Consider the following 13,601-nt stretch of genomic DNA (forward strand, 5'->3'; position numbering starts at 1 on the left):
GTCGATGCGGAGAGGCTATTCCAGTCTCAAACTCAGGGTCATAATCTCAGGGTAAGGGGTCAGCCATTGCGAATGGAGATGAGGAGAAATTTCTTGTCTGAGAGGGTTGTGTATCTTTGGAATTCTCTACCCCAGAGAGCTTTGGATGCTCATTCGTTGAGTATATTCAAGGCTGAGATTGATACATCCCTAGGCATTAAGAGAATCAACGGGTATGGGGATAAGGCGGGAAAGTGGAGGTGCGATAGAAGATCAGCCATGATCTTATTGAACAACAGTTGAGGTTCAAAGGCCCACATGGCCTACTCCTGTTCCTATTTCTTGAGTTCTTCTGTTGTGCTGTTTAGAAGGTTCAGTTACACAAAACTGAAGCCACTGAGCAGGATCAGGCCTTGTAGAGATCAGCTGATGGGAATGGGGTCATTTTCTGAGGCCCCTTTCCCTGAGATAGGTCTTCTCAGCAACAAGTGCATGTCGGAAAAGTGGGACGCGGTACTGTAGCCCATTGCCAACCGATGCCCTCACTCCAGGCCTGAATACTCATTAAATTACCCTCCCAGCCTTTTACATTGGTAAGGGTGAATGAAATTTAACTCACAGGGGCCTAGTGCATTAATCTGGCATTGTTAGGGGCGGAGCCACTAGCATTAAAATTGAATAGTGAAGTTATCAAATCAAACCCTAAGCATTTAAAATGCTTGGAAGTTATTGGAGGCAGATCAACCAAGACCTTAGTGTAATAACTGGGCTGGGCCAATCAAACTATATAATTGTTTTGGAAAAAGCCCTAATGGAAAATGAGAGTACAATGTGTTTATATTTTATGTAATGCATTTGTAAGATGCATTACAAATTCAAGCTCCTTCAAATCCCAATCAGAGAAAAGTCAAAATAAATAGGTTTTGTTTACATTGAATATCTAAACTAGCCTACCAAAACAGCCTGATGTGGAACTCACAGTATCATACAGTACAGAAGGAGGCCATTCAACACACTGTGCCCATGCTGGCTCCCTGAGAGAGCTCCTTGATTACTCCCATGCCCCCTGCTCTCTCCTCACCGCCCTCCAAATGATCCCCACCTTCAAATTCCTTTTGAACGTTATAATTGAATCTGTTTCCGCTGCCCTTTCAGGCAACGCATTCCGGAGCATCAGTGCTGCTTTGTGCTATGTTAATTAATCTCAATAAAATTGACCTTAAGTGTTAGACCATAAGATCATAAGACTTAGGAGCAGAAATAAGGCTATTCGGCCCATCGAGTCTGCTCCGCCATTCAATCATGGCTGATAAGTTTCTCAATCCTATTCTCCCGCCTTCTCCCCGTAACCTTTGATCCCCTTACCAATCAAGAACCTATCTATCTCGGTCTTAAATACACTCAATGACCTGGCCTCCACAGCCTTCTGTGGCAATGAATTCCATAGATTCACCACTCTCTGGCTAAAGAAGTTTCTCCTCATCTCTGTTCTAAAAGGTCTTCCCTTTACTCTGAGGCTGTGCCCTCGGGTCCTAGTCTCTCCTACTAATGGAAACATCTTCCCCACGTCCACTCCTATCCAGGCCTTTCAGTATTCTGTAAGTTTATGTTGCTAGACTAGGAAGAGAAAAGATTAAAAAGGTAGGTTAGTGTGTTCCCACTCCTGATTGTTACTGAATGACACCAATATAAAATGCACTGCGTGTGGGGTGGTAATGTTTCCTGATGTCACACACGACCAAGGCTTCCTTCCGAAGGATTGTTGCTTGGATGAGATACCAACAGCTGCCTGCTCCTCATGGAGAAATCCACCCATGAACCCCAGAGAGGAGGGAGAATCTAAAAGGATAATGAAGGAGTCAGTCATCGCCAGCTTTTATTGCCATAGCAAAATGCTAACAGATCCCAACTCCCATAGTTACAGTGAAAGTCCTGAGCTGAATTTCTTTTTTCGAATCCGCTTGATATGCTGATTACACCAAAAGGATAAAGTCAGAAATAGGAGAAGTGATACATTTCTTTTGTTTTTCCTTGAATGGTTTATTCAGACCTGGCTATGCAGCTGAACATGGGGATGTTTGAGCACAACGGGAAAAGTGGTTTTCGCCTAAAACCAGAGTTCATGAGACGGACGGACAAACACTTTGACCCTTTCACCGAGACTACTGTTGATGGGATAGTGGCCAACACCCTTTCAGTAAAGGTATGAAACTCTCAATTTTGATGGTGATTTCAAAAGGCGTTTATAACACTGTGGGGCAACAATTGGCCTTTGACAAATTGCAATGTGGACTATAGGATGGCTACAGTGTTAATTCCAATAGTTGTATGTTGAGGGAAGAATGAATCTGAAGCTAGCCTGTACCTTAAAGCAGGTTTATTTCCCATACAGCAAAGTAAAGTCACAGACTCACCCAGTTCCTCCCAGACACTCAGAGTGAACTGGTTTATATACTCTTGCAATGATTCCCTAATCCTTCCCCAACTGGGGACCGCTGTGCTTAATTACCTACTTAAAACATGTATTCTATTGCAGCACAATTTCAATATTAACATAGTGCACTGTAGGAGGCCATTTGGCCTGTTGAGTCCATGCTGGCTCTCTCTGCAAGAGCAAGTTAGCTAATCCCACTCTACTGCTCTTTCCTTATAGCACTGCAATTTTTTTTTACCCCTTCAGGCGCTTATCCAATTCCTTTTTGAAAGCCACAGTTGAATCCACCCCCACCTCCACTACACACTCAGGCAGGGCATTCCACTCGCTGCATGAAATATTTTTCTCTCATATCGCCCTTGGTTCTTTTGCCATTCACCTTATATTCACCTTCTGGTTCTCAATCCTCCATAAATTCATAAGTGATAGAAGTAGAAGTAGGCCAATTGGTTCACTTAGCCTGCGCCCCCATTCAATAAGATCATGGCTGATCTGATTGTGGCCTTAACTCCCCTTTCCTGCCTGCCCCCGTAGCCTTTAACACCCTTGTCAGTCAAAAATCAGTCTAACTTAGCCTTGAATGTATTCAACAGCCCAGCCTCCACTGCTCTTTGTGGAAGAGAATTTGAAAGACTAACCACCCTCTGAGAGAAGAAATTTCCCCTCATCTCAGAGCATAAGACCATAAGACATAGGAGCAGAAATTAGGCCATTCGGCCCATTGAGTCTGCTCCGCCATTCAATCATGGCTGATAAGTTTCTCAACCCCATTCTCCCACCTTCTCCCCGTAACCTTTGATTCCCCTTACCAATCAAGAACCTATCTATCTCTGTCTTAAATACACTCAATGACCTGGCCTCCACAGCCTTCTGTGGCAATGAATTCCATAGATTCACCACTCTCTGGCTAAAAAAGTTTCTCCTCATCTCTGTTCTAAAAGGTCTTCCCTTTACTCTGAGGCTGTGCCCTCGGGTCCTAGTCTCTCCTACTAATGGAAACATCTTCCCCACGTCCACTCTATCCAGGCTTTTCAGTATTCTGTAAGTTTCAATCAGATCCCCCCCCATCCTTCTAAACTCCATCGAGTATAGACCCAGAGTCCTCAAACGTTCCTCATATGTCTCATATGTTAAACTATGTTAAGCAGTCTTAAATGGGAGACCCTTTATTTTTAAACTGTGCTTCCTAGTTCTAGGTTCCTCTCAGCATCCACCCTGTCAAGCCTCTTCAGAATCTTATATGTTTCAATAAGATCACTTCTCATTCTTCTAAACTCCAATGAGTATAGGCCCAGCCTGCTCAACCTTTCCTCATGAGATAACCCCTTCATCCCAGGAATCAGCCTAGTGAATCTTCTCTGAACTGCTTCCAATACAAATATATCCTTCCTTCAGCCAGGAGATTGAAACTGTACCCAGTACGGATCTGCCAATGGGGACATTTTCTCTCTATCTGCTCTGCCCAGAAACCTCTCGATTTTGGACACCTCAATTAAATGTCGTCACAACCTTCTCTTTTCCAAGGAGAACAACCTCAACTTCTCCGACATGTCCAATGTATGAAAATTGGATGACAGATATGACAGGCCAAAGACCAGTTTCAGCCCCGAAGACTAAGGCGAAAGAAATGGAGGCCTGAATTTTTGGTGCAAAAAATGTGGTGACTGTCACACTTTTGGCCCTGGAGAGATAGCAGCTCTGAGAATTCTAAACCGGAACTTTCTCATTCATTGGGCTGGGTTTTACGCTCCCCTCTGGTGGATTTGAAGGTGGGGAGATTCGTAAAATCTGGCATGTGGCCTTCCTGCCACCTGCCTGCCTCCCTGAGATGTATGAAATTTTTCAGGGGTTGGTGGGGCGGGGGGTAGAGGCGTCAGGTGACCCGACTACCCTTGGGCCTATTGAGGCTCTTAAGTGGCCAATTAATGGCTACTTAAGGGCTTCATCCTGCCCTGCAACCATTTATCCGTGATAGGGGGCGGCCGTGCCAGGCAAGAAGCCCAAGAGCTTTAGCTGCATGGGCTGGTGTTGGGCAAGGGTTGGGGGATCCTCCTCCAGAAGTCCCCTGTGCCCATCAGAGACATCCTCCCTTCCAAAATCACACTTGCCCCTTTACCCTCGCCACCCACCCCCCCCCTCACCAGCATCTCAAACCCAGGCCCCCTAATCACCCACCCTTCCATCCCCTTCAACCCCTCACCAGGGCCTTTCGGCCTGGCCCGGTGAAATCCGCACCCCCCGCACCCTACCCAACTTATCTTGGTGTCCGGCCCCAGCAACTCTCTCCGTTTGGGGGATTGCCTCATCCCAGCAGTGGGCCCTGGTCCCTGCTGGCACGGCTGGGACCACAGAGCTGCCCGCCATCCAATTGGCTGGCAGCTCTCTGAGGTGGGACCTCCTGTCTCTGACGGGCAGAAAACCCCTTCCAGCCTATTAGCAGCCAATTGACTGTTAAATGACAGCAGGGCAGCCAGTCCCTGGGCAGTTCCCCATCAATCTTTCTTTTTTTAGCCAGGGTGTTGGGGGATAGGAGCTGGAGTGCGGCACACTATAAAATCTAGCCCGTTGTATTCCTCGTGGCATGTTGCACGTGGGGTAGGTGTTACATCCCTGAAGATCAGAAGTATGTGAAGGACAGACAATTGCAAAGCCCAACATGGAGGATACTTATGCTGGACCACATCCATGGCAATCAGATTCAAGAGTTTAATGTTATACAATTGTCAGGTAAATGTTAGTGATCAATCATATTGACTTACATTGGAGATAACTATGCAAAAGAATTACCCAGTGAATCTGTTTAAACCTTTTCTGGATTGTATCCTTCAGTTGAATGGTAATATTTTTTCCTTTCTTTATCTGTTCTAAACAGAATTTGCTCCTGTGTGTTAGCTGAGGTTCAGTGCTAGTGCTCTCACCTCAGAACCAGAAGGTAATGGATCCAAATCCCACTTCAGGGGCTTAAGGCAGACTGACACTCAAGCATAGTACTAAGAGAGTGCTGTATAGTTGAACGTGCTTTATGAGGCGTTAAATGGAGGCCCATCTGCCCTCCTGCTAGGTAGATATAAAAGATCCCACAGTGCTGTTCAAAGGAGAACAGGCATGTTCTCCCCAGTGACCTCAACAAACAGCACTAAAATAGACTAGTACTGAAAAGAGAGACATGTTGCTGAAGCTTTTTATCTTACACCAGTCAGGACAAATGCAAAAATGCCAAATTTCAAATGTACTGTTTGTACTGCAGAGGAAGAGGGTGCTGATTACTTGGCAAGTTGACCCTGATTGGTCAAGGTGTTGCCATGGAGAAAGAAATGGGGAACTATAGGCTCCCCAAACTCCCAGGTAATTCAAAAAAGGCACAAGGCTTGAACATATTCCTTTTGTTTGAAGAGAATGGGTCCCTGTATATTAATGTATGTCACTTCTAGCAAGCATAAATGAGCCACATTACGAGCTTGACTGATTATTTTAAATCGATTCTTAGTGTTGCCAATCAGCACTCTTTTCTCCTGTAGTATAAATTGTTGTGATAGTTTTTTGAAATTTGGCATTCTTGTGTTTGTCCTGATGAGTGCAAGATGAAAAGCATCAGCTGTGTTTTCAGCAATATTAAAATAGACTACTTAGTCAGCTATCACATTGTTGTTTATGGGATCCTGCTGTGCACAGATTGGCTGCTGCATTTCCCTCATTACAACATTGCCAATAGTTCAAAAGAACTTCATTGCTGGTAAGGCTCTTTGAGGCATCCCATGACAGGTGTGAAACGAGTGCAAGTCTTTTTTGGTTCATCACTGATTCTCTGGTTAAGAGAACTGAAGGTGCAAATGGAAAAGCTTTCTCAGTCGGAATTCTTTCACCGAGTGGCGATGTATCTTTGTGTGTGCCTCTCTCCGATTCTCATGGTTACAGTGTTTGCTTAATTGAGGTTGGCGCAATAATGCACCTGAACCTGAGCTCAATGATCAGGAGCCGTTTTTACCTTTGCTCAAGGTATCGAATGTTGGATCTCAATTAAGATAGCGTTTTGTTGTTTCCTCCAGGTACTCTCGGGTCAGTTTCTTTCTGATAAGAAAGTTGGCACTTACGTGGAGATAGACATGTTCGGCCTTCCGGTGGACACGAGACGGAAAGCTTTCAAAACAAAGACTTCGCAAAACAACGCGGTCAACCCAGTCTGGGAAGATGATCCCATTGTGTTCAAAAAGGTTCGTCCTTTCACTTTTGAGACAGTGCAGTGTGTCAATATTGTACTGGACACCAGTTAAACATGTTTTCTCTTCTTTGGAATCCTGGGACAAAAGGCAGAGAAGAGGAACAGAGTTAAGGTTTCGGGGTTGATTCGCCGCAGATGCTGTCGGTTCTGCCGAATGTTTCCATCCTGTTCTTTCTTCCTTTCTGACTTATGTGTCCTCTTTGTCCTTCCCCGGGATTAAGTGGCATTGAGCACTTTTTAAATTAGTTCAGAGGTGTCGGCTTCATTTGATTCACAATCCGTTTATGCAGGAGATGTGCAGGCATTTATTTCAGACGGATGAACAGGATTCTGCATACGTTCAGCTGACTCAACACCAATAAATTCCTGCACATGCATCAGCAGTTCCATTTTCCAAAGCTCTTCTGGCCGGACTCTCATCTTCTACTCTGCATAAACTTGAGCTCATCCAAAACTCCGCTGCCCACACCTTCATTCACACCAGGTCCCGTTCACCCATCATCCCTGACTGACGTTGGGTCCTGCCCCCGGGACGCCTCTATTGTAAAATTTTCATCCTTGCTTTCATATCCCCCATGGCCTGGCCTCCTCCCGACCCTACAGCCCTCCACGATAACCGTGCTCATCTCATTCTGACCCCCTTGCCCGGGGGAAACTGTAGCATAGCGGTAATGTTACTGAGCTAATAATCCAAAGGAGTGGGCTAAAGCTCTGGAGGCACATGTTCAAATCCCACCACCACAGCAGCTGGGGGGAGTTAAATTTAATTAATTAACAAGTCTGGAATAAAATGCGAGTCTCATTAATAATGATCATGAAACTACTGGATTGTTATACAAACTCATTTGGTTCTCTAATGCTACCGGGTCTGATCTACACGTGCCTCCAGATACACAGCAATGTGATTGACTATTAATTGCCTTCTGCAATGGGCCAGGAAATCACAGAACTGTTCCAGTGCAGAAGGAGACCATTCAGCCCATGGTGTCTACACCAGCTCTCTGAATGAGCAGTTTACTTAGTGCCACTCGCCTGCCTTATCCCCATAACCCTAGACATTCTTCCTTTTCAGATAACAATCTAATTCCCTTTTGAATGCTTCGATTGAACCACTCTTCACCACAATCTTGGACAGCGCATTCCAGACCTTAACCGCTCGCTGCATGGAAGAGTTTTTCCTCATGTCACTTTTGCTTCTTTTTCAAGTTATCTGTGCTTTCTCGTTCTTGATCCTTCCATCAATGGGAACAGTTTCTCCCCGTCTACTCTGTCCATACTCCTCATGGTTTTGAATACCTCTATCAAATCTCCTCTCGGCTCTCTCTTCTCTTGTGGAAAACAGTCCCAGCTTCTCCAATCTATCTTCACAACTAAAGTTCATCATCCCTGGAACCATTATCATAAATCTTTTCTGAAGTAGGTGGATCACCACTACCTGCTCAAGCCTCAAGGGCAATTAGAGGTGGACAATGCTCACATCCCAAGAACGAATAATAGAAACATGAATCTTGCGCATCTCCTATTTTAATCACTCCACCATTTCATTGCCGGTCCTTTAGCTGCCAAGGCCCCAAGCTCTAGAATTTTCTACCTCTCTCTCCTTAAAACCTGTCACATTGACCAAGCTTTTATCATCTGTCCTTATGTTCCTCAGTGTCAGGTTTTGTTTGATAACCCTCCTGTGAAGCGCCTCGGGACATTTTATCATAAAAGGCACTATATAAATGCAAGCTGTTGGTTGAAAAATAGCTCTGATTATTGGAATATCTGAATCCGACTATCAGTGACACAAGCCTTGGATTTTCTTTGACACTCCGGTTAGCAGAGGATGCATGATAGCGCAGGAAAATTTTCTACACATTGCCATATCTTTGATGGACTCCCGCTGGTATTGCTGACTGCCCTTTGGGGCTTTAGCACTGGTTGGGGGTTGTGGGGGGGGTAGGTGGTGCGGAAAGTTACTGCCTCAGCTTAAAGGGCTAAACAGCCTTCCTGAATGAAAATGATGTTGGCGCCTCGGATAAAGTTGTCAAAAACGTGCCACTTTGGAATTGGTCGCTGATCATCCCTGCATAAGTTCACAATCGTCCATGGAATGTAAATTCAATAACGGGCACTTTTAATGTGTCTACTAGAAGAGAAGCAGAATTACCCACTCACGCATGTTCAGCTGGGGAGAGATCCAGTGTAATGGGTCCAAACCCAATGTTCGTGCTCCTGCATTACTAAACCAGTGAGAATTAAGAGGAAAATCCTGTCCAAGTCTTCATGAGACTCAACACTCTCGTGCTACCTTTAGATATCCCACCATGTCCATTTGTATTAAATTAATTCATGACTGACAAAAGTTGGATCTGTAAGCTGACAAGAGCAATATTCCTAAATGTAGACAGTACCACATTCACATTGAAGCTGAGTCCACTGGGCTAATGGTCATAAGACATAAGAACTAGGAGCAGGAGTGGGCAATTCAGCCCCTCGAGCCTGCCCCGCCATTCATTACGATCATGGCTGATCTCATTTCGGCCTCAACTCCAATTTCCCGCCCTCTCCCCATAACCTTTCAACCCGTTACTAATTAAAAATCTGCCTATTTCCTCCTTAAATTTATTCAGTGTCCCGGCATCCACTGCACTGAATTCCACAGGTTCACGATCCTTTGAGAAAAGTAATTCCTCCTCATCTCTGATTTAAATCTGCCATCCCTTAGCCTAAAATTATGGCCTCTCGCTCTAGAATGCCCCACAAGGGGAAACATCCGCTCCACGTCTACTTTGTCTATCCCCTTTAGCATCTTATATACCTCAATTAGATCTCCTCTCATCCTTCTAAACTCTAGCGAATATAGGCCTAAACTGCTCAATCTCTCCTCATAAGACAAGCCCCGCATCTCTGGAATCAATCTAGTGAACCTCCTCTGAACTGTCTCTAATGCAACTACATATTTTCTCAAGGGGACCAAAACTGTGCACAGTACTCCAGGTGTGGTCTCACCAATACCTTGTACAGTTGCAACAACACTTCCCTATTTTCATACTCTATTCCTTTAGCAATAAATGCCAAAATTCCATTTGCCTTCCTTATTACCTGCTGTACCTGCATACTAGCTTTCAGCGATTCATGCACGAGGACACCCAGATCCCTCTGCACTGAAGCATTCTGAAGTCTCTCTCCTTTTAAATAATAAGCCGCCTTTTTATTCTTCCGACCAAAATGGATAACCTCACACTTATCCACGTCGAACTCCATCTGCTAAATTTTGGCCCATTCACCAAACCTGTCCATACCCATTTGTAAATTTCTTATTTCTTCATGTGGTCTTAATGTTAGCCATGTCAATACCAGACTGATTATAGGAGGAGGCCATTCAGCCCTTCATTCTGGCTCTGTTATTTATTTTAAAAATGCCTGATCTGTATTTCCAGTCCATTTGCCCACCTTTATTCTATATCCTTTGATACCCTTTAGGGTATTGATACCCAGGCTCTAAGGGTTAAGCTACAAGGGGGAATTTTGAAGGTTAAGCGATGATTTGATTGAAGCTTTCAAGACATGAAGGGGAACAGATAGGGTACATTGGGAGAAAATAGTTCTACTGGTTGGGGAATCCAAAACCAGGGAGTATAGGGTAAAAATTAGAGGCTGACCTCCTCTGGAGTGAAATTAGGAAACACTTCTACATGAAAAGAGTGACTGAATTTTAGAACTTGCTTCTGCAAATGGCAATTGATGCTTTGAATTTTAAAACTGAGATTGATGGATTTCTGTCAGGAAAAGTGTTGAGGGTTATCGGGTAAAGGCAGAGGACATGGATTTAGGTCACAGATCAGCCGTGATCTCACTGAATTCCAGGACAGACTGGAGCAGCTGAATGGCCTCTTCCTTTTCCTGTGCTCCTATTTTGGGTGGAATTTGAAGACCTTTTTCCCTTCCTGTTTTATTTCATTTGTTTGGTTGCACACAGGACCTCACATCCCAAGGTTTTCAGCCATACTTGTCAAAATTACTGACAGCACTTCAGAAGCAGTCCTGGTTCAGTGAAGTAATTGGGACATCCAGAAGGAGTAATAAGTTTCTGCGTAAAGCCAGGTTCCTTGGTAATTCCTTTTGGAGTGCCATCTTGGCTATTTGAGAGTCATCCAAGCCCAACTGATTAACTAAAGAATAACACAATCATAAAACTTGTCGGGCAAGGGCAACAAGCATATGGGAAGACCACCACCTGCAAATTCCCATCCAAGTCTCACACCATCCTGACCAGGAAATGCATCACTGCTACTTCACTATCGATGGGTCAAAACATCACACAGGCCGCAGCGGTTCGATCATTGTCGCTCCACCATTGGTGTTTGTGCCTTCAGTTGTCTATAGGCCCCATCTCCGGCATTCCCTCCCGACATCTTTTCATCTCTTTCCTCCTTTAAGACACTTCTTAAAACCTACCTCTTTGACCAAGCTTTCGGTCATCTGACCAAATATCTCCTTATGTGGCTCAGTGTCACACTTTGGACAGAATTTTGCCGTCGGCGAGCAGGGTGCGGGGCCCGCTCGCCGATGCGTAAAATGACACAGGATGATGTCGGGCGGAACCCCCGAATTCCCATTTAAATTTTCAGGAAGGCAGGGGCACAGCAAAATCAACTGCGGGCCCGCCGACCTGTCAATTGAGGCCATTGACAGGATCATTTAAACAATTAAAGGACCTGCCCGTCCAACCTTAAGGTTGGCGGACAGGCCAGGAGCCCCGGCGGCAAATAGAAAAAACATGAAACCTCATCCACCGGCGGGATGAGGTTTCATGCAGGGTTCTAAAACGTTTAATAAAGTTTTATTGTAATTTATGAACATGTCCCATCTCATGTGACATTGTCACACGAGAGAGACGTGTTAGGGAATTTTTATTTTTCTATTTTTAATCTTTTTAAAAATGTAAGCGATCTCATTGAAGCAGCACTTAGCCTCAGGGAGATGTGCGTCTTTCATGCACATGCACGGAAGAGCGCACTCTCGCAGTTGGGGAATCCCCTCCCTCGCCCGCACAGGGAGCGCATAGCGCTTCCCGCTGGACGTCACACTGGGTGGGCCTTAATTGGCCCGCCCACGTAAAATGGCAGCGGGGCCCACTTCTCCAGCAGGGATCGGCTCCCCGCCCGCCAGAGATTGGGTCGGGCCCACCCGCCCAACAGGCAGAAAATTCTGCCCTTTGTTTTATAATGTTCTTGCAGCACACCCTGGGATGTTTCATTATGTTAGAGGCACTATATGGATGCAACTTCTTGTTGTTGTTGTTGTTGTTGTTCAAGAAAGCACCTCACCACCACCTTCTCAAAGACAATTAGAGATGGCCTACAAACTTCTCCCTGGCAGCGATGTCCACCTACTGTGAACGAAGATGAACAAAAATCACAAGTAGATTTAACTATTGTGACATGAACTTCAACTTATTAAATCACATGAAGTTCTTCAATTGTCATTCCTATTCCCAATTCATTCTTTTTTATGACTACAGCTCCTCACACCCCACTTCCTGTAAGGACTCCATCCCATTCTCTCAGTTCCTTCACCTCCGTCGCATCTGTTCTGATGATGCCACTTTCTAAAACAGTTCCGCTGACATGTCTTCCTTCTTCCTTAACCAAGGTTTTCCACCCACGGTGATTGACAGGACCCTCAACCGTGTCCAGCCCATCTCCCACGCACCCACCCTCACACCTTCCTCTCCCTCCCAGAACCATGATAGGGTCCCCCTTGTCCTCACGTATCACCCCACCAGCCTCCGCATTCAATGGATCATCCTCCACCATTTCCGCCAACTCCAGCATGATGCCACCACCAAACACATCTTCCCTTCACCCTCCCTGTCAGCATTCCGTAGGGACCGTTCCCTCCGGGACACCCTGGTCCACTCCTCCATCACCCCCTACACCTCAACCCTCTCCCATGGCACCTTCTCATGCAACTGCAGAAGGTGCAACACCTACCCCTTTACTTCCCCCCTCCTCACCGTCCAAGGGCCCAAACACTCCTTTCAAGTGAAGCAGCACTTCACTTGCACTTCCCTCAATTTAGTCTACTGCATTCGCTGCTCACAATGCGGTTTCCTCTACATTGGAGAGACCAAATGCAGACTGGGTGACCGCTTTGCGGAACACCTTCGGTCTGTCCGCAAGCATGACCCAGACCTCCCTGTCGCTTGCCATTTCAACACTCCACCCTGCTCTCATGCCCACATGTCCATCCTTGGCCTGTTGCATTGTTCCAGTGAAGCTCAACCCAAACTGGAAGAACAGCACCTCATCTTCTGACTAGGCACTTTACAGCCTTCCGGACTTAATATTGAATTCAACAACTTTAGATCATGAACTCTCTCCTCCATCCCCACCCCCTTTCCCATCCCCCTTTTTCCAATAATTTATAATTTTTAAAATATATATATATATATATTTATATATTTTTCTTTTCTCACCTACTTCTATTATTTTAAAATTTATTTTCATCCATTGTTTTATCTCCACCTTTTAGCCTATTTCAATCCCTTCCCCTCACCCCACCCCCACTAGGGCTATCTGTCACTTGCTCATCCTGCTTTCTGCCCTTAATGTCCCCATTAGTACATCCTTTAGCTAATATCACCACCGTCAACACCCCTTTGTCCTTTTGTTTATGACATCTTTGGCAATCTTTTCTTTGCCTCCACCTATCACTGGCCCTCTATCCAGCTCCACCTGTCCCACCCCCCTCTACCAGCTTATATTTCACCACATTTCTACTTTTCCTTAGTTCTGTTGAAGAGTCATACGGACTCGAAACGTTAACTGTGTTCCTCTCCGCAGATGCTGTCAGACCTGCTGAGTTTTTCCAGCTATTTTTGTTTTTGTTTCAGATTCCCAGCATCCACAGTATTTTGCTTTTATCATTCTTTTTATGTTCTGTCTGTGGATTTATTTTTTATTGGTTAATAGCGTGGCC

At 45.2% G+C, this 13,601-nt stretch overlaps 1 protein-coding gene across 1 annotated transcript in view; it reads left to right on the forward strand.

Annotated features, from left to right (window-relative positions):
• The window catches only part of plcb1 (phospholipase C beta 1), a 315,255-nt gene that overhangs the window by 179,560 nt on the left and 122,094 nt on the right, over positions 1-13,601 (forward strand). Inside the window, exons 18-19 of the mRNA XM_078556434.1 lie at positions 2,028-2,182; positions 6,460-6,624. Of these exons, the coding sequence (XP_078412560.1) occupies positions 2,028-2,182; positions 6,460-6,624 (320 nt within the window). The remainder of the gene's footprint in view (positions 1-2,027; positions 2,183-6,459; positions 6,625-13,601) is intronic.

The sequence above is a fragment of the Cetorhinus maximus genome, chromosome 14, assembly GCF_964194155.1.
Source record: "Cetorhinus maximus chromosome 14, sCetMax3.hap1.1, whole genome shotgun sequence".
NCBI classification, from domain to species: domain Eukaryota; kingdom Metazoa; phylum Chordata; class Chondrichthyes; order Lamniformes; family Cetorhinidae; genus Cetorhinus; species Cetorhinus maximus.